Source organism: Amyelois transitella, chromosome 19 (assembly GCF_032362555.1).
Source record: "Amyelois transitella isolate CPQ chromosome 19, ilAmyTran1.1, whole genome shotgun sequence".
NCBI classification, from domain to species: domain Eukaryota; kingdom Metazoa; phylum Arthropoda; class Insecta; order Lepidoptera; family Pyralidae; genus Amyelois; species Amyelois transitella.
This window is the reverse complement of record NC_083522.1, coordinates 7,025,234-7,046,728: the sequence shown is the minus strand read 5'-3', so window position 1 is coordinate 7,046,728 and position 21,495 is coordinate 7,025,234. Positions and strand designations below refer to the sequence as shown.

The window sequence follows — 21,495 nt, the reverse complement described above, 5'->3', positions numbered from 1 at the left end:
CGTCAAACGAGACAGAAGCTAGGGAAAGCCAATTCTACAAGTAGATTTTCTCAAATATCCAGCAACATTAACCAGTAAATTTATTCCACAGCCGTGAGAGGCTAAGCCCCCGACCCGTATTTACTCGCTTTTTGCCTTCGTGATTACTACCATTCCACAAAAACTGTATGAGAACTATCCAAGCCACTGTTTGCAACACAATATCATGGAAGAAACAATGTGTTCTCGAACTTCTACTGTGCAATTATGTTGCTTGCACGTAGTTTAGTTATTTTGGATGTACTTACTATTGTCGAAGAGTGAGTTAGTAATTATATTGTAGATATATTTATAAAAAATACGTGCAAAAAGTGTACATAGATAATAATAAATAAGTTTATGTATTTATTTTTTATTTATTTAATAAACCTGATTTTACTCTGGTATTTACCACCACCAACTTAAAGTTTATCTGTTTGGTCAGCTGGTTAACTGGTACAGAATACCAAACGGTATTAGGTCCGCCTTTTGTACTTTTTTTTTGCAATAAAGTTTTAAATGAATTAATAAATATTTTAAATAAAGATTGTAAAGAATATATAAAAGTAAGTTTTAGTTGCAAATTGCGAACAAACACCCTAAATCTATCCAATTAGCATAAACTAAAATAAAATGTCTTTAATCTAATTTAGGTACCTTTACACGGTTTTCTAATACAATACATACGTCCTAATTATCCTGACCTTACGGGGGGAGACGAAGTTAACAGTCTCGGAAATATTGAAGAGCCAGTTCAGCTTAGCGATTGAATTTGAGATTCACACAGACAGGGACAGGTTGATTTTTTAAGAATCGTATAAAAAAAATTGATGTCATCTTTTTCAGCAACCGCCTTTCCGCTGGTTGTTTCTCAAAACGGTCGAGATAACCACGAAAACCATGGCCATGGTTGGGACATCAGACTGGCGGTGCCTGGCGAACCAGGATCTGACTACCCCACTCTTGGAACCATCCCAAGAACCTCCTTCTCTTGTGCTGGAAGAGAACCAGGTAATTAAACTTTAATAAACCCATTTAATTATATTAACAATGTAGAGAATATCTACTTGGATTTATTCATCCAATTGAACGTGGCCTTTCAGTTTTTTCGTGACAGTTAACTCTGTTCATCATGTAAGAGATAAAAACGTGATATGTACAAGTGGAGAATATTTCTTTTGAACAATCTTACGAATTCAATTTCATGTTAAACTTCATTCATTTTCAATTGCAGGATATTACGCAGACTTCGAAACCAACTGCCAAGTCTTCCGAATATGCACAATTGGAGCAACATACGGTTTCCAGTCCTTTCTCTGTCCCAATGGAACACTCTTCAACCAAGGCGTTTTTGTCTGCGATTGGTGGATGAATGTGAAGTGCGAAAAATCTGAACCGCAATTAGATAATAACGTGGGAAGATTCAGCAATCTCAGGCTTGGGCCCCAGTTAATGAAAGATGTTAAAAAAATGCTCACACATCCTATGCGCAACCCTTACGATTTAACATCTATGAGAGGTAATCTGATTGTAATGCAAGATTACAAACCTCCTGTTGGACAATTGTTTCCAAACGGAGCTCTATTAGCTGGACCGGAAAGAACTCCTAACAATGTGTATATACCAGCAAAACAAATTCAACCTCCGCAAAATTTCAATGACAATAATGACTTAGTTTTTGCTGCGTCTACACCCGAGCCTCGATATTTACCAGCAGCATTTAACACTATTCAACCTTCGACACAAGATGTCGAACTTTTTCAAAAACAAAGACTTAATGGTCAGTTTGCTCAATACAATAGGGTACAAAATGGGCAAAACCAACAACGAGCAAATTTGGTTTCAAACGGTCACTCAGGAAAATTGACCCAATCTTCTAACTCAGCATTTACAAATAATAATGTCTTGCCATCTACACAGCCTGCAGGGCCTCGACAAAACTACAATCAAATCCATTCGCAGGTCGGACTAAAACAGAATAGCGTAACTGCATCGACATTTAATACGCAAAACACTCAGAGAGGACAGCTCAATGTACAAAGCTCACAAAACAACAATAATAAGAATTATCAGTTGAACAATCAGAAACAATCAGAGTTAGGTTTTTCAAGACAGCAATATAACATCAACAACAATCAAGAAAGACAAACTTATACATACAATACACCTTCACCGAGTTTTTTAAATGAAATCAACGAAAAACTAGAAGTCAAACAAAATTTGGTAAGTACAAACCAAGCGCCCAAACCTACAATTATAGCCAAAACACTAACATTAAGTAGACTTGTAGATGATCCTAAGCCTGGAAAACCTAAATCTCGAATAACAGTTAAAACATGGATTGTAAAACCTTCTAAATCAGGTAAGCTAATAACTCCAACACCATACACTTACAATAGACCGACAAGAACCACCGACAGCACCCCATACGTGTATAATAGGCCAACGACATATACACAAACAGAACGATTTATAACTGAAAGTGATGAACCTTATGTATATAATAGACCAACAGTAGCAACAAAACAAATAGCTGTCACTACGAGCGAACCGCTGCAGCCTTATGTATATAACAGACCAACAGTAGCAACAAAACAAATAGCTATTACTACAAAAGAATCGCCGGATACATATCCTCCACCAACTGCACCTCGTCCAACATTCTCTGGTCGACAATATCTAGCACCAATAATTTCTACGCCAACCCCGACCAGAGCTTCTCAACTATATTTGCCTCCAACTACATTTAAGCCAGCGGCTAGAATTTATTTGCCTCCAACTGAAAATGAATCGCCGAGTCCTGTTATATTAGCTAGGCAATATTTACCCCCCGACTCTATCCAACCTTCATATTTTCCTAGTGCACGACTCCGACAAGCACCTACCACACAAACAACAATAATAACTACAAGTACTACAAACACAAATCCTACTTTTACTTTTACTAAACAGTCACAAATAAATACTAATGATAACAATTTAACATTCTCTGATATACTGACTAAGGAGAAATTAGATATAACAGTAAATGATATTGTCAAGGATACAAGCAAGTTTTTGAATACTGCTTCGCCCGGTCAGTTTGGTCAATTAAAGCAAGACGTAAATTATGTTGACTATCTTGAAGACAAATATTTACCTTCAGAACAAACAGTCACAGATAGTGGTGAAATTTTAACGTCTCAAACTCCTGCAGTTAGCAAAAGTTCAAAACTAATTTCAGCGCCTGCCATAGATTTAGAACCTCCCATCATATCGCAAGAAAATCATCATATTACTAATCAACTGTCTAATTTGCCCTTTTTTAAAGAGCCACCAATACCAACGAATACAATAGAAAGAACAGTATCTTTGAAAATATCTATTCCAGAAAAGGTAGCTGACTATTTGTTTAATCGTCATAATGATACTGACTATAGTAGATTAGAAATACTTAATACTGGTAGTAGTAATTACTTAGTAATAACTAACAACCCATATGTTAAGCCGACTGGTACAAGTTTTATTCCTATAGGTAAATTAATTGAAGATAAAAATTCAAATATTTCTGATTCACAGGCTCTTGTATTTTCTTTACTGGCTGATTCCATCAATGTAGCAAAAGAATATAATAACTTGGCTAAACAAGATACAGCACCTTCAGCACCTGCAGTAAACCATGACAATGAAGATGTATCACCAATAACAAATAGGATATCACAGTTGACATCATCACAATATGGACATAACAATAACGCCAATGCTGTAACAACAATAAGGCCAACTACCATTTCAAATGAGTTGGATGCAAGCATTGATCAAAAGAGCCCACAAAGATTGCAACAGTCTCCAATATCTCCACCTCAACCAAGTCAAACTCAACAAAGTGCTCGATTACAAAATGCTGACTTTGATGAAAACACAGGATATCCATATTCAACCAACACTCAATTATACAGTGGTCAATTATACCAACTTCCAGTTCCAGTAGTAACAAGTAAGATATATAATAAGGGTTCGGCAAAACTTACCCTTCCTAATATACATTCAGAAAATTTTTACTCAAACACAAACGACCAAACTAACCGTTATGTAAAAACTACTCAAGCTACATTAGAAAATATTCATTCAGAAACATTGCCACCGGCTAGATTACAAATAAATCCAACAAGTTCTAGTAAAGAAGAAAATTTTAATAATCAAAATGATATCAACCAATTTCTTATTAATAACAGCAACGAAATATCTGCCCAAATTAAAGACCAAATTACAGGAACTATACAACATCCTTTGGAAAATAATAAATTGATAAATTACAAAAAAGATCAAACATATTACATATACACTAAACTCAATAACGGATTAAACGGTAATGAATTGACCAGTCAGCCTATCCAATCACGCCCAGCGCAAAGTGCAAAATTAATTCAAACCACTAATACCCCAAAAGTAGTTTCATTCCAGTTCATTCCTTCAGTTAGTTATCAATTTGAAGATGAAAAGGATCAACAAAAAATATTAAATGCATTCCATATTGATGAGTTTGGTAGTCCTAAATCAAAATCAGGTAAAATTCAAGACTTATCTCAAGGGAGACCTATTTTAACTAGTGATGTCAGTTATACTGTGGACCATACACAATCAGAACAATCTAAATCGCAGTACAATGATATCAGTACGTTATACAATGGACCATCATCGTATTCTGCTCCTCAAGCATCTATAGGGAATTTAAGGCTAGCTCAAGTTAATAACTTTAATGCTAAGTTAATACAAAATAATAGCAATGGGTACCCTCGGAATGTTCCAACACGACAATTTAATTATTAGACTAGGTTCATCAATATTTGTGTTTGATAAGATAATTATGATCAAAATAAATAAAGTTACCAAAACTATTATTACATATATGTCTTTATGTTATGTAGATCATAGATCTTCCTAAGAAATACGTATTAAATGTAAATATAGATAATTCCATGTGACATTATGTATATTAAGGTACTAAATTATGATTGTAATTTCGTTGAATAAAGTAAAAAAATACACATTTGTTGTTATTTCTTCTATTTGAAATTCCTATCTATCCATTTATTAGAGGGAATTTCTAGAGTAATACATTACGAGATAATTCTAATATGTGAATAAAAAAGTGCTGTCTTTATATGTCTATATAAAAAACGATTACTCAAATAACGATGAAACTTATTACCATTATACTTTTGCAACCCGTGCATGCAAGTACTGTTCCCGCGATATTTGGTAGAAACGAATTTGAGCATGAGGAAGTGGGAAGCCGCGAAAAAAGCTATAGTTAATACTTATGATTATCTTTTAATACTGGATGGATGGATGGTATGGAGGATGGTACCTTTAAAAAACTGAAACGTGGCCTTCCAGTCTTATCAAGACCGTTGGCTCAGTCTACCCCGCAAGGGATATCGATGTGATTATAAATGCTTGTAGGTATGTAAATATTGGCGCGCCAAATTCAAAAAGTTTCCATGGTTACATTCGTAATAATCCCGTTACTATGACGACGCCAACGTTTATTTACTTGCAGTTTTGTTTTCTATCCTTAGTTACGAAAAAATGTTATTGGTAGAAGTATAAAATATAATGTAGTTAATATAGTAGATTTATTTAGCAGTGAAGCAGTTGAATAGAATAGGTATTTCCCAAGTAAATCAAAGGTGAGTAAGAATTTCAAACTAGTAGTTTGTTTTATTTCCAATAATATCTATTGATCTCTAAACAACCCGTGATTAGGAGCAACCAAAAGCAACCGAGAACGACATGATATGATATTAATCTCTGTGAAATGCATAATTGGCAAATCTTATCGAATTACAACCACAATATTAGATTGAAATCAATATCTTAAAGAATTTCAGTTGTGCCTAGGTACCTTTACATGCTTAAAATTGTCTTTAAAATTTGCTGGGAATGCAACAGAGAATACGCTATCAAAGATAAGGGTTATTCAATGAAGATGATAAAGAATATAAATCTTATTTTTAGTTTCCTTTTTATCTACAAGGTTAACTGAAAAGATAGAGCATTAGACATATTTTGTGAATCCCTTTTCATATAGCTCGCTATGTCGCTGTAATATTATCTTCCTCGCCAGATGTCGGAACCAGATATTACATCGAACATTTCTGACACTTCGGACGAGCCTCCTCTCGACGATATCAACTTGCATACGGACCCTCGTATACAATGGCTGAAGAACCGCATCCTCACAGCTATAGGCATGGATGATGACGAACTGTTCTATAATATGTTCGACAAGGAGAAGAAAGATAAACTAGTTACGTTTGTCACAAGTGCCTTAAAGGCTAATGAGTTGTCGCTGGACAAAAGAACGTTCTACGTCACCAAGATTATCGTGGACAAACTTATTTATGAAGACAAGGAGTTTACTGAATGGAGTAAGTTTTATTTGATAAGGTATCACCGGGACAAACTCATAATGGCAATGCAAGCTTTTTCTGTTCTTTGCAGTGTATAAAATAAAACCATCTTCATATAACTCAAAATTTTGACACAAATTATATTTATTCACTAAATCGATCTCGTGACTTAAGTATTTTCTCTATTTAAATGTACTTTGAATCAAGTCCAGGACATCTGCATTATTAGTACATTAGTTTCCAATAAGAATAAGTTCTTAGGTAGTATTAATTTGACATAAGATATGATTCTGATAATTGATCTTCCTCGGTCTTTTTTCTCCATTATTTTTCTCTCATGTCTCTTGATTTTGATTTCATAGGAATAATTCCACCGCCACCTCCGCCGCCACCAGTAGAGAAGAAAGGGAAAGGAAAGGGTAAGAAAGGGAAAGAACCACCTCCAGAACCACCACCAGAGCCAATAGCCGGAGAAGCAGAAGGAGAAGAACCAGTAACGGCGAAAAGCATGAAGAGCATGAAAAGTATGAAGAGCGTGAAAAGCATGAAAAGTGTTAAAAGCGTCAAAAGTGTTAAAGGTAATGTGACATACATAGTAACAAGTAATGTGAAATTTCTTGCTGTATATATATATATATATATATATATATATATATGTCTGTTTTATAAATATTTATCATATTTTTTTTTATTTTTCATGCGATGAATGATGAGTAAGTACGCTGACATTTAATATCTATTATATTTTATGCCTTTCAAAACATATCGATTATTAAATACTTACGACTAATACGCAAATTATTTCAGTAGATTGACTTTTGAAAAGCCGTCGGGGAAAAACCATAAAAATAACATTAAAAATTAACAAACTTCAATGCGTGATTTGTGTTGACCACTGAGATTTATTTTTTTCTTTTTCAGTTGTAGAAGAGGAGCCTGAAGAAGGTAATTAACATTAATGCATTTCAAATCATTTATTTCATATAAGCGTTTCATCTGTTCAAATGAAACGCTTATCTGAAATATATTTTATGCTACGCTTCTTATCAATTTTTTATTTGGTAGGTAACTAGTTTTACCCCGATGTTTCGCCCTCTTGGGAATTTCCAAATACAAGTAATTGTTTGACCTCAGATAATAATTAACCATATAACAAAATTTTATTGGGAAAAAAGGTTTCCATTTTCCTTACTACTTACATATATGTTTTGTATGTTTTATCTATCTATCTATTCCGGCTCTCGATACAGATTTTGCGGTTCAATGGTTGATTTAAAAATTACATTTTTAAGAGCCTGAAGAGGTACAATCAAGTGCCGTTGAAGATGTAACTGTAACTGAAGAAGAACTGAAATCAGACGGCGAAGACGAACCATTAGTGGAAGAAGAGGAAAGGCCTTATATACGAGCAGAAGATATGTACAGCTTTCCCCCACGTATGTAACAATATTGTGTTTACATTACAGACTTAATACTACTATATATTATAAAAAGAATAATCATTGATAATATACTCGTACACCAAATAGAAATAAAATAACGTTTCTTTTTTAATTACAGCACCAGAAGACTTGGATCCATTGGTCGATGGAACTCTTGAATTCTATACAGTCGTTGTAAGTAGATAGATAATTGAAAACATTAGAGTGCCTTATTCAGAATTATGGAAAACAAAATCTTAAGAATGTTTTAAAGGGAGAAAAAGATTCAGACACTACAATATTCGTTGCATACTTATCCCAAAATTATTATAAAAATTTGATTTTTTACATAATGAAATTTATGAAAAATATTTTGCAAATTAGTTATTTACTAATTTGCAAAATATGTTTTATATCATCATTGCGAATACATTCCAGAAAGCTATACCACGTATCATCCAGTACCCGAAGCTTATCCCAATATTTGGGGCCTTCACTCCCCAAGTGACGCATCGCAACAGGCGGTACCTGTACTTCATCAGACTGGCACCCGAAGGCATTCCCCTGAACAAAACCAATGAAATCACTCAACTTGAAATGCCTCAATATCTCCTCTTTGGATCCACCACTGGAAAGGTGCTGACCAGCTTGGGGCAGCATTTGAAAGAGGTGAGCTTTTATCTAAAAAATTATATGTTTACGATAGACAGTTGAAATGTAATCCAAACTCTTTAGTTAGTAGCGTAGGTACTGGTTAGAAAACAGAAATTTAAAAAAAAGAACAAGAAATATCCAATTTAGCGCGAAAATGAATCTTGAGTAAGTAGTTTCTTTTCTTTTTGTAGTCTTCTTTATCTTTGATTATTTTTTACATATAATTTAGTTAAGATCTGTACTGTAGATAATTACAAGGCAATTTTTATATGATGGTTTAGAAATTTTCCGGGTGGTGTAGATTTACTATTAACAAAAAAGTTATGGAAATTACCTAACATAGGTTTAATAAATCGATTTATTAATCTGATATATCATTTCCAGTCATTCATCCCGCTGTTCAACCGTCAGTTCCGCGATGTCACGATACTGACGAGTTCCAAGGATTCCACTCATTCTATACACAGTCTATCGCGCCAAGTCTCCTACGCCGGAGGGCATCACAAAATGGAGGAGAGCGCGTCTCAGGTAAGTCTGTGAATCGAATGAATAATTTTACAATGAATAAGAATAAGCAGTTGTTATATTTTAACGGTTAAATAGTCAACCGAAGCTGTCATCTCGGCAGTTTCTTTTCCCGTGTCCGATAAAGTACCAAATGTCTTGTCCGTACTCTGTTCTATATGTATAGATCGGTCCAGTGGCTTTGTCGTGAAAGATATACCATGCCTGACCCATATTCTTTTTGTGTAGGTGAATTATCTTCGACCGTCGGACTATCGCAGAATGTCCAACATAGCAAGAGGAGAAAATGCTGAAACGAGGTTTGTTTAATTGACAAATTATATTACACAATTTTAAATATTTTCTTCCACAGATTTATTAAATATGTAATGTCGGAGTAATACTTTGATTGACTATTTAGAAATTCCGTGTGAGTAGAATTACTTAAAATATATTTACCATAAATTTATTCGAAGATAGAGACTGTATAATATGACATTAATGAAGGCAGATTACATACATACATAAAGTCACATCGATATCCGTTGCGATGTAGTCAGAGTCAGCAGTGTTGAAAAACTAGGCCACGTTCAACTGTTAGGCTTAATGATAAAATTGAGATTCAAATAGTGATAGGTTTCTAGCCCATCGCCTAAATGAAGAATTTCACGTTTATAGGTCTATCTATCTCTTAGTCACCTTTACGACATCCATGGGAAAGAGATGGAGTGGTCCTATTCTTATATATATTGGTGCCGGGAACCACACGGCACGCAGATTACACTTTCCATTTCTTATTATTAGCATGATTAGCGATACAGCAGCAGCAATACATACAATAGAGCAAATTTGTATTATTGTTGTTAAAATTAGTGAACCGATTTGATTAAATTTACTTACACAGCGATAATAGGAATCGCCTTTTGATCCTAGCTCCTAAATAGGGAATAAATCAAGTATTATAAATATTTATTCCTTTATATTTGTACAGGATCAAGAATATGCGGTCGGCATCCGTCGTAATAGAAAAAATGCCTTTGAGAACACACTCAGAAATAGATGCGGTATGTTCACAAATTTAAATTTATGATTACACTTTAGTGAGTGTAATCATAAATTTAAATTTAATCAAAAAACGGCATCAATCATATTTTATCAAACAGAACATGAAAATCTTTGGTTTATAGTACAAAAAGAACCATAAGGTATTTCAAACAGCTTTTTCCAAGGAAAAGATAATGTGGAAGATTAACAAACTATGACACCGCAAGTAAAAGAATGAATAGAATGAAACATCAACTTTTATTATTTATTTTACCTTATCTACAACAAATATTATCAATACTTGTGTATTTTTACAGGTTTTGGAAGTTATGTTTGGAGAGGAAGGAGTAACTACCGCTCAAGAAGTTATAGCTGACATTAAAAATCTTGTTTCTATTGTAGATTGGTAAGAAAGAGATAATATATTGTTTTTATTTCACGATTGAGTAACCAATATTCTTGTTGGATTCTGGAAAAGTCTTTACTATATAAAAAATTACCTACTGAGTAAGAAAAATCATTTAAATCAACATTTTATTTAGAAATGATTATTCCTTATTCGTGTTTATGGTCGAAACGGATGTTATTGTGTAACTTTTAATGTACTATTGATACCTTATCATCAATTTGCATGATATAACACTTCAGTTTCTGAGCTTATATTCTCAGGATTAAACCCCAAGCACTGCAAATCATTTTGGCATTTTGTTTGTGGATTAAAATCTTCTTTCTCTCTTAAACTCGGAACTTTTACATATAATCTCAAAAGGGTAGGTAAAAATATTGGAAATAATATTTCTGGCCGGTTAGTGCTTATTTATAAAACTGCTTCACTCTACCACCAGGACTATAGAACACATTGAGGGTGAGATCCAGCTACCCATGCCAGTAATACCGATGCTAACTGAGGAGCAACCGCCTGGTACATTTCTGACACTGGAACCAGAGCTGATTAAGCAACTCGAAGAAGCAGTGATGTTATGGCAGTCTCATATTGATACTACAATATCTGCTTGCTTGGCTAAGGTTAGTTTTGTGAACAGGTTGTACTAACGACTCGTCGTTTGAATTTGACACTTTTTTCTGCTGGATAATGGGATCTAAGACTATAAAAGTGTGAAATCCAGTTACAAAAGCTTGTTATATTTCAGCCCGTGTTAACATTATTTATTATTTAATTAATAAGTGTAAATATCTAAATTCTAGAGTCGCGAAGGCATGGGGCCAGTCGCAGAGTACAAATACTGGCGCGAGCGAGACGCTGAGATATCCCTGATAGTTGAACAACTGAAACAACCAATGGTAGTGAAGATATTATCGTTGCTTCAGAAGTGTGACTCTACATATTTAGAGGTAATCAGCGTCCTTGGTGATTATTTTGGTTCTTTCTAGGTAAATTCGGCCACTGCCCATGACCAAGCAATACAAGATTAAGGAATTTTATTTGAATTTTACAAAACATCTTTAATTTTTAATAACTTGCTTTTTAGGGATTCAACAATTACAAAGAGAGACTCCTTGAACAGTTCAATTTGGCTGGGGACAATCTCAAATTTTTGTCGACCCTGATGCGCTTCTTTACTGTAAGTACCTTAGTCAAAATATAAAATTCATTATTTACTATTGTGTTTTATTAACACGCGATCCCCAGATATAAAGCAAAAGACCAATATTTTCGTAAAGATCAAGAGGTATTTAATGATCAATACCTACTTGACTCTTCACAAATGAGGTAGAAATATTATAGGCGTGTTGGTTTATTTTCAACACAAGATAAACATTCAAACTTCGCTTCTAAATGTTTATACATTTATTTGGATGATAATGGAGCTTTACAGACTTAAAAACCTAACAAGATACTGCAATACCTTATGAGATAAATCTAGGAAGTCATGTTTTAATTAGAACATATTTCTAGGTAATAGAAGACGATTCGTCTCTCCAACAAGTAGTGGACATGATGCCTGAACTCATGGAGAGCCTGTACATGATGTGGGTGCTGTCCAAGGGTTACAGGTCTGATGAGACCATGGTGCCTCTTATGGCGAGGATATCCTGGGCACTGAGTGATAAGCTGGAGAGATTCCTGAATGTTCACAAGCTGTTTGAGTGAGTTGTTTGTTCTTTTTTATAAATATATTAGTTGTTCAAAAAAATTTTGGTGTTTAAAGTGTCTGAATATTTTTCTTCTTATTCTTATTTTTAAACACGTAAACAAAAAAGGCCGTATTTCGGAGTCCGGTACAAACAAAAAATGAATTGGGTGATCCTAAATTCAGCAACCTGTGTGATAAATAAATAATTTTATCTAAGCAAAAAAAAAACTATTCGGTTTTTTTTTTTGCTTAGAATGAAACTCACCAGAACTGTTATAACTCGTAGTACAAACATAATGATCCTGACTGTCACCATAGAGCTATCAATTCGAAAAAGATGTAAATATCTCGCAGCTGCACAATACTATTATATCAATATACCCTACACTACATCTATAGAATGAACTTTTTAAATATTTCATAATATTTAAAATCCGTTATATAATAATGTTGATTGCAGTAAACACAACGAAAAGATCCTAAGCCTAGCAAGGACAGGACAAAAGATAATGGAGATGTGGCACTCACTGTACAAGGAGACTCGACACAACATAGAAATGAGTGGCAAAGGCGCACGATGGGAATTTGATCAGCCATATCTGTTTACAACGACTGATTATATAGGCACTGTTGCCCGAGATTTGGGTGATGTCGTGCAGGTAATGATATTGTAGGAATTGGATGTAGAACTTCTTCAATAGATCTTGCATAGACCAAAGTTAGGGTCACAACACTAGACAGTTATAGTTTTAACTGTGATATGTACTAGAATCTGTAAACATTTCAAAGTTAGAAGGTACGTTTTAAAGGAAAGTCAATTCATCAACACAAACCCGCCGCAATGTAGATATGAGTAGATTTGATTGATTTGATTTCCTTCCCATTGAAAGCAACCTAAAAATCAAAATGTCCATAAATAATTAAAAATTGTCAAACATATCTTCTTTATTTCATATCATACTCATTCTTATTGCCTTGAAATTTGCCGACTAATATTCTCATTTATTTTCTAACAAATTTTCTTTTACTAGGTACTAATAGACTTCGAGCGAATATTCGGGTCTGAGCTCAAATCCATCATCAGCGACCCTACTCAAATCGACGACGTTCGTAAACGAGTCAAGAATCTTGTTTATCCCATTCGAACCATAGACTTTAGTATATTCGTTTTTGATAATAAAGAAAACTGGGACGTTATTATGGGCGATTTCTGGAACGAGGTGCGGTATTTGGAAGAGGAAGCGAAGAATTATATAAATTCTAGCTTTGGTAATTTGAGGTAAGTACGTGATTGAATTTATAAATCATATAATTTTATACAGATTTACTTGATTAAGTATGATAACTTATTATTGTTACTAATAAACAAGATTTAACTAGCACACGCTACTAGTATAATGTAAGCAATGGTTGTGTGGCATAATGATATTTGCATCGCTTGATTCATATGATGTTTTATACATCATATGAATCAAACATCATACAAATCATCAAATATCTATTACAAATTTAAAGGATTACATAATTTAAGTTTGCGGTATTTAAAAAGGTATATCGGCATATCTTTGGCTCGCTCCAGAGAAGAAGAGATGCAATTTTATGATGATAATATGATGATAATGATGAAGGTATAAAAGTCAAAGAATAGTACTTCTTAAAAAAATATATAATTTTTTTTGCGATGTATATAAACCACTATAATAAACTCAACAAAAAACAATTGCCGTTACCAGGTCCTCAGAGGAAGCACTAACGGTGTTGCTGAAATTTCTCGAGTTCGATCTACGAGAGTCTATCCACAAGCAGCTCTCCACCAAATTTGAGCTCGTGATGCGACAATTCATCAAGGAGATCACTGCTATTGAAGACAAATTCACTGTTCGTATAATAATTTAATATTAGTAATTTTACTCCAAAATTACGATATAACAAAAAAAGAATATATAATTTTTTTTTGAAAAGAATGATCGAGTTTTTCGTACAAAATTAAGAGATAGAGCGCGTATCTGTTTTTTTAAATATTCTTTCGCGAATGGGTAAATAATTTGATCATAAAAAGAATATGTTTAATAATCACATTCATTTCTATCTGTCACTTAATGTAGAACTGAAAGTAGATGATTAAAATATTTATGTATTGCAGCGATACCGCAAAAACCCTCCGCTTCTCCGCAACCATCCCCCTGTAGCTGGAGCTATCTACTGGGCCAGAGCTCTGTTCAACAAAATGAAACAGCCGATAATGAGGTTCCAGAAGGTAACATCTTTCGCATTTATACAATCCTCAAATTGAGAATCATATTCTCACGGGAAATTTGAAAACTACTCTTAATATGCTTCCTAGTTATCTTTATTTACTAGCACAATAGATTTTAATATTGGCGAGTGGGTTTAGTTACGCACAATCGGTCAGATAAGCTTTATTTAAGTAAGAAAATAAATTGTTTGTTGCTTTAGTATAGTTTCCGTCGTCGGTCGTTAGAAAGAGCGTATTGCTAATTTAGGTTTTATAAAAAAAAATACCATCATTGAAAACTAAAACATGATTGAATTTTGAAAAGGTGCCTGAGTTGAACGATTGCGAGCAGAAGAAAGAGGCATTTCTACAATACAAAGCCTTCTCCAAAGTGATAAAGGAATACGAAGACACCAAGTACAAGGAGTGGGTTCACAATGCGTCTCTATTCGTAGATAATGTCATGAAGAGGAACATATTGCGAGTGGTCTTCAAGAAAGAAGAAGGTTATTCTTCCAGTTGATTCCTCTTATTTATAATGATTCTGCCCTGTTGTATCTTATTTGAAGTGAAGTACCAGATATAGCCCTCGGCAAAGGCCGTTGTTGTCATTTCAGTGTGTAAGGTGTGAGGTACCTTTTCGCACAATCAAACGTTTCATGATTACTAGTTTCAACAAGACTTTGTCTTGTGGAGATTTTCACAAAAAAGGATAATACTGAAGTTACGTATTTCTGTGACAAATTTCATTAAACAATTTAAGTTTATTAGTTACAAACGAATATACAATAAACAGTATCTGACACTGAAAAAGAAATTGTAAACAGAAAATTAGCAAAGCTATTTGACGAATCTTAAAATATTTTGTCATCTTGAAGAAAGGTAATTCCCCACCAGAGCCCGCAGCGCCATCCGGTGGCGGTCGAGGCATGCAGCTGACAGCTGCCGGCAAGGCCCACGTAGCCAAGAAGAAAGCCTCCGTGATGTCCCTACGGCCAGCTGATATAGTGAATAAAGAAATTGCCGAGAAACGCAAGAGGGATAAAGCATGTGAGCAATACTAAAACATAATGCTCTTTCAATTTTTTGCTATACATTTCCCCTAACTTTATTTTTGTGTTTCCATTGTATTTCTAGAGTTCCAGCGTAATCAAACTTCAATATACACGAAATACGCAAATACTACTTCGTTTAGGATGTTTTAAAAAGAATTAGGTACATTTTATTAGGATAACTAGGTCTAGTTCACTGAAATTTTCTTGCATAAAAGATCGTAAAATTTCTTTTATTAGTGATGCTGATGAGGATCCCTGGACAACATTACGAGAACGTCAGATCACCAAGCTCTGTGTCATTGTTGGCTAAAGAAGGACTGGTACAGTTTATATTCAATATTTTATTAAATTGAGAATTATATTCATTGTTTTTTTGTACTAATAAGAATAATAATAAATCTCAATCTACAACATTATACAGTAAACAACAAAATAATACAAAATAACCTAAAATTTATTTGTTTCGAAAAATAATATATCAAACCATATATTTAAAGACCGACGTTACTTGGCGGGACCTGACTGTCCACAAGCTGATGCAAGAATATCAGTTGGAGTTCACTCCTAACTTCGATAAGGAAATATTTTTGGTAATTCATGAGGCTGAACTTATGGAGCAACTGGGTAAGAAATTGTGTTTAACTTCTATTATGTAATAGAAAATCTTGATAAATATACGAGTAGGTCTAATAATATAAATAATCTCTTCCACCAATTGCGGGGTTTAATTTTCGAATAGTTTCTTTTTCCATCTGTAGCCACTTTCACTTTCATGAATATGTAGTAACTTTAATTTTTATTATTTTTAATTTTCATCAATGATAATATTACCTTTTAAGGGTATGAACTGCCATCCAACATTCGAGATGTTTCAATGCAAAAGGCTCGTCTATACTATGAACTTGAGGCGCTAGAGGACGTGATTTCTAAGTACAACGCTGGTTGTTCCTCACTCTCACCATCTGAGACGCATTTGATGAAAAAGCACTTACTTGACATGGAACGCCATATCTTGCCGGGGTTAACTCGCGTAACTTGGACGGCACTTGGCATTAATGATTATATCAAGGATATCACTAAAGGTGAGATTTATAGGCCGCTTTTGCGAATACGAAATATCGAAAACTCTATAGTGCAATTCAAAGTTATTATATTTAATGTGAACTTTTTGTTCTCTCTTCTGGTCTTCCAGAGTCCATATCATTACTTTGCCCTTTATATATCAGCCTCCTGGCGTTTTATTCCGGTTGCGTTTACCTGGCTTATAACACCAGTATCCACCTATGATTACAGTCCAACATGTGAAATTTAAACAATCTTTTAATAAGGGAAACATTATACGTTACTTATTTTTCTAAAATGCAATTTTAAAACTTAATTTAGTATCTTCCTCTTTTTTGTAGGTCAAAATTCCTTGCAAGCAGTATACAAGCAACTGAAAATGGTGGAAAAAGAGATACAGTTTCTAATCGATCAGCTACAACAATTCGATTTATTCCCGCTGGTTCGCCCCACTGACTATGTTGATCCAGATACAGGACTGCCTGATGATACTTGGCTTTACCCATGCAAGGTTCAGCTTACATTTATACGTTACTTTCCTAGAAGAATGTATTACATAATCCACTTGCAAACTCGTCGGTTATATATCGTATCATATTCCAATGACATTTTTGATAAGCTAAGTTTGACTATTTATCTTTTTTTTATGCGTAAGTGAAACATACTATTATTCTTTTCTCGCAAACACACACTCAAAAACTTTTGATATATTATAATTTCTTAGACCTACTTCGTGGAAGTGGAAAACGAACGTCTAGAGCGAATAGCAATCCTTTCACGTATTTATGACCGCGTCGGCCCCATTCTGATGAAGCTGGAGTATCTCATTCTGGGAACGAGCACGGGGAAATCTAGCGTCATGACTGCTTACTACTCTTATTGGGAGAAGAAGATTTTCAAGTCGATTGTCACGTAAGCGTCTACTGATTTAGCTGTCGGACAATTTTGTTCAGCCTCTCTGTCTGCGACATGACATAGTCCATTTGAAAATCGGAGCTTAAGTTTGACCTCAGGTCTTCAATATCTTCATTTCAATTTTAATACACATCAGTTTAGTAATTTAACTGCCACACTCACACACACAATTACTTAACTAGAAATTGGATAGCGATTAAATTCTGTAAGAATCTTAATTTGGAATTATAATGGACAACTTATTACCCATAGGTTCACCATAGAGAACTTGGAGCAGTTCCAACGAATGCTCAGCGAGAAGACGCCAATGTTTCAAGTGGACGCCATCCTGGTTCCTCCCGATATCACCATGAGGCCCACTTCAGCTGAGTGCTGCAATATACTCGGCTACGACATCAAACACTTTCTCAACAGGTAAGTAAACCTCGGAGGAGAAGGCGGGATGAGATAAAAATATTTTTTAGAAGACGGCAAAATTTTGCCTGTGACAGAAGTTAAAAGGAGACGTGGTTTTGCCCAGCATTAGGAAACAATATCAGGGTATTAAAATGAGACAGAACATTTCCTTGTAAAGGATAAACAATTGAAGTTGTTTTAAAATCATGCTTATATTTGTACTCGTCTATCAAAATTGAGACAAACAAGAAATAGGGTATATTTTGTATGTTTTATATAATAAAATTATATAAAAGATAACAACTTAGCTTAATCTAAATACTTTTTAGATTAACGTCATTCCCTCGCTGGATGTTGAAGACCTGTCTACCTTGCCCCCCGCAGCGTATCGCCGAAGCAACTGGCAATGAGTTCTATGTGTTCTCTTATTTTGAAGATGTACTCCGAGTGGTCACTGTCAATGATCTCACGCTGCTCATACAGGATACTATATATAGGCTGACACAGGATATCAATACATACATTCAGAAGTACGTGTTTTATAACAGTATATCTCCTGTTTTATTATAATGTCGCTATAGTAGTTATATCGCCAATATTTGCAATGATTATTATATATATATTATTCTTCTTTTTGAGTCCATGCCTAAATTCGTTTAGAGAGTCAAATTAAAATAATAGCAAATTTTTCTATATAGCTGCCTTAGTTTTGAGCCAAATCTTTCCAGTTTACAGTTATGAGATTTTAACAATCGTTCAAGAGTAGACAATCAATTTATATTTAAAGGTGGCATAAGTACCAGCACCTCTGGGCTTTCGACAAGAACCTCTCCTGCGAGAAGTACATACAGAAACACGACCAAATTCACAAATATGATGAGAAGTTCTTCTTCTTTGAAGATATCATCGCGGAACTGGATGCTCATGTGAAATTTGTTGATATTGGAGCTATACGAGTTAACCTTAGGCCTATTATAAAACAAGTGCAAGATCATGCACTTGAATGGAAGAATACTTTGGGTCAATGCATCGCTACTAAGACTCGAATGAATATGTATGATTTAAAGAATCAAATTGATGTAAGTGATGATTTAAACCTTTAAAATCTGTTTAATAAAGGTTCTTAGTATAAAAAGAGACAATAATTCTTAAAATAGTGTATACGACTATTGTTATAATTCTCTTTTTGTATTTTCCAGTCCCAGGATTATTTAACTTCATTGAAACATGTGATACTCGTATTGATTTAAATATACACAAATTTTTTGTTTCAATGCCTCTGAAGCATAATACAGATATATTTGAACCAAATGAAAAATTTGTATGTTTTCTTCAGTATATTTTACTTATTATTTTCTAGTCCCTACGCGCAACTATGAACATGAATATAAAAGGACTGGAAGATTTTAAACTGGTGATGGCTACTATTACCCTGGTACAAGCAATGACCATCACTGCTGAGGTGAAATACCGTGGCATGCAAGAAATATTCCATATGCTGCGTCAACATGGCATCGATGTGAGATTTTATTTAAAATTTCTAAATGATGAATAAAAAAATTACTTGCTTTGAATTGGTTGCATCAATAGCTTAATCTTCTTCTAAAGCCAAAGCCTGCAGTACTACGAAGTTTACAATCTATTTGACAAATTAAGCTATTACATCACATTTAATTGATCCTTTATTTATGCTCACAGAACAATTACTATAACTTGAGGAATATGTTTTATCGCTATATATTTTTGGCGCGATAAGAGTATACGGGGCAAAATAATGTACTTGTCGTATTAGTTATATTTACTTATTCGTTTTTGGAACAGGTTTCAGACGAAGATCTAGAATTTGCGAAGAACCTCCAAACTTCTTGGGGTAACCTATACCAAACATCATTATTCCGAGGAAACACACTTGAACAGACTACAGAAAAGTTCTCAAAACTTAATGTCATTGAGATATCTAACTTCCTCAAAGAACTCGATGAATTTGTTGAAAAATTTGACGCAGAAGGACCAGCTACTGTTGGCGAAGATATGGACAGAGGCCTGCTGCTTATGGAGGTAAGAATATTGTTTGGCTGATATTATCATCTTTGATTTATTTGTGTGTCACATTGCACGTAAATTATGAGTCAAATTACATTCCAATTAAAAATACTGTTCTTATAACTATAATGTGGAATTTTACTGAGATTTTTTTTAAGTTGTCCACATGGTAATGCTATTTTAATAGGTATTTTCAAATAAAATTTTTCATGTTGTTCTAAACAGGAATACCAGAAATATTTTGACGAGCTTGAATCCCGCAAGAAAATGCTCCAAGCAGCAGAGCAACTCTTCGACAATCCTCTCGCGGATTTCTCAAACTTCAATAGAGCAAAATCGGATTTCATGGCAATGGAGCAAATCTACAAAATTTACAAGGCGCAGAAGAATGCCAGAGAAATTTGGGCTAAAACTCTGTGGATAAATTTAAATCCACAAGCCCTCGTTGACGGTATTGAGCAGTTCTTCAAGGAATATAGGTAATGTGTTAGGACTGTAATTTATATAAATATGGTACTCAATTCCTTTTTCACATATTTTTAATAAATAACTGCGTGGAAATAATCCATTTAAAAGCATGTTATTTTTTATTACTTTGTTAATGATGTAAAACAAAAATGCCGAAATCAATTAACTCTATATCTAAATAATATAATTGTTAGGTTCAGTCTTTTTAAATTGATTGTTGTTCTTTAGAAAACTACCAAAAGTAGTTCGTCTATCTCCTACTGGCTTGATGTTGGACATCAAGATGAAACAATTTAAAGGCGTGGTACCCCTCATGGTGTCTCTTAAAAACGAGGCTATGCGTGAGAGACATTGGAAGGAATTAATGCATAAAACTAGTAAGCTTAAATTTTTATATAATATCTTAATACTATCGGTATAGTTATTGCAAATGCGTTAAAAAGAAGCCTATTCAAATTGCATTGATAGTATATTTGTAATTTTTACAACTTCCTTTTTAGATCAGGACTTCGACATGTCTCCGGATCGATTCACCCTCGAGAACATGTTTGCTATGGAACTACACAAATATCAAGATGTGGCTGAAGAAATTGTGAACCACGCTATAAAGGTTACTTAAAAAACAAAGGTGTTATTTTAATTAAATAAGTCAGGGGGACTTATTTTTTACTCGCTTATTATTCTTAAAAATATAATAATTAAATCGTCGATACTTCGACACAAAATGTAATTTATATTTTAACATTTGAATAAAATTCATCAACCTACCAATAAAGTTGATGTTATTTTTGCAAGATGTTATGATGAAGCAATAAACGAATACAATATTTATTATTCACAGGAATTAGCCATTGAACGCGGAGTCAAAGACGTACAAGAAACGTGGGCCAACATTGCGTTCACTTGCGCCCGCCATTTCAATAGAGGTGAAGACCGCGGATACACTCTGAACCCCTGCGATGAAGTAGTGGTGAAACTTGACGACGATGCTATGAACTTGCAGAGCATGGCTGCTTCTCAGTAAGTATTTATTGCATTGCCAATCTTCAACCACAGTCCATAACAACAAATTGTTGTTAAAAAAATATTATGTAATGCAATTATCTGTTCTTTGGAAGGAGAAACGGTTTCTACGTTTTTTAATGAGACACCCCCAAATTTTATAACATTCATGAAATTTCTCAGTCA

The 21,495-nt window shown here is 34.1% G+C and overlaps 2 protein-coding genes across 3 annotated transcripts in view; both read left to right on the top strand.

Annotated features, from left to right (window-relative positions):
• The first annotated feature begins 665 nt into the window (after positions 1-665).
• On the top strand, positions 666-4,904 carry LOC106132521 (putative uncharacterized protein DDB_G0291812). Of its 2 annotated transcripts, XM_013331966.2 has the most exons (3): positions 666-1,029; positions 1,253-2,241; positions 3,577-4,904. In XM_013331966.2, the coding sequence occupies exons 1-3, from the start codon at positions 849-851 to the stop codon at positions 4,825-4,827; spliced, it is 2,421 nt and encodes an 806-aa protein (XP_013187420.2). In that variant the 5' UTR covers positions 666-848; the 3' UTR covers positions 4,828-4,904. The 2 variants fall into 2 exon arrangements, with proteins under 2 accessions (XP_013187420.2, XP_060805641.1); XM_060949658.1 differs by having other exon boundaries at positions 1,253-4,904.
• Positions 4,905-6,107: 1,203 nt separating this feature from the next.
• Positions 6,108-21,495, top strand: part of LOC106132522 (dynein axonemal heavy chain 10) — a 44,425-nt gene continuing 29,037 nt past the window's right edge. The window contains exons 1-34 of the mRNA XM_060949621.1: positions 6,108-6,431; positions 6,776-6,991; positions 7,335-7,358; positions 7,706-7,849; positions 7,974-8,029; positions 8,273-8,503; positions 8,873-9,016; positions 9,242-9,312; positions 9,984-10,056; positions 10,354-10,442; positions 10,882-11,062; positions 11,243-11,389; positions 11,527-11,619; positions 11,955-12,145; positions 12,593-12,791; positions 13,164-13,411; positions 13,866-14,010; positions 14,276-14,389; positions 14,694-14,874; positions 15,266-15,418; positions 15,661-15,743; positions 15,921-16,047; positions 16,263-16,505; positions 16,827-16,996; positions 17,210-17,397; positions 17,653-17,814; positions 18,126-18,326; positions 18,584-18,875; positions 19,157-19,315; positions 19,618-19,854; positions 20,065-20,318; positions 20,536-20,684; positions 20,808-20,917; positions 21,149-21,327. Coding sequence (XP_060805604.1) covers positions 6,128-6,431; positions 6,776-6,991; positions 7,335-7,358; positions 7,706-7,849; positions 7,974-8,029; positions 8,273-8,503; positions 8,873-9,016; positions 9,242-9,312; positions 9,984-10,056; positions 10,354-10,442; positions 10,882-11,062; positions 11,243-11,389; positions 11,527-11,619; positions 11,955-12,145; positions 12,593-12,791; positions 13,164-13,411; positions 13,866-14,010; positions 14,276-14,389; positions 14,694-14,874; positions 15,266-15,418; positions 15,661-15,743; positions 15,921-16,047; positions 16,263-16,505; positions 16,827-16,996; positions 17,210-17,397; positions 17,653-17,814; positions 18,126-18,326; positions 18,584-18,875; positions 19,157-19,315; positions 19,618-19,854; positions 20,065-20,318; positions 20,536-20,684; positions 20,808-20,917; positions 21,149-21,327 — 5,558 coding nt within the window. The 5' untranslated portion in view covers positions 6,108-6,127. The remainder of the gene's footprint in view (positions 6,432-6,775; positions 6,992-7,334; positions 7,359-7,705; positions 7,850-7,973; positions 8,030-8,272; positions 8,504-8,872; positions 9,017-9,241; positions 9,313-9,983; positions 10,057-10,353; positions 10,443-10,881; positions 11,063-11,242; positions 11,390-11,526; positions 11,620-11,954; positions 12,146-12,592; positions 12,792-13,163; positions 13,412-13,865; positions 14,011-14,275; positions 14,390-14,693; positions 14,875-15,265; positions 15,419-15,660; positions 15,744-15,920; positions 16,048-16,262; positions 16,506-16,826; positions 16,997-17,209; positions 17,398-17,652; positions 17,815-18,125; positions 18,327-18,583; positions 18,876-19,156; positions 19,316-19,617; positions 19,855-20,064; positions 20,319-20,535; positions 20,685-20,807; positions 20,918-21,148; positions 21,328-21,495) is intronic.

Bases quoted from the DNA above. Each gene is read 5' to 3' on its own strand.
- LOC106132521 (XM_060949658.1), top strand. From the start codon at position 849: ATGTCATCTTTTTCAGCAACCGCCTTTCCGCTGGTTGTTTCTCAAAAC. The intron at 1,030-1,252 runs GTAATTAAACTT...TTTCAATTGCAG, and splicing joins TTGTGCTGGAAGAGAACCAG to GATATTACGCAGACTTCGAA.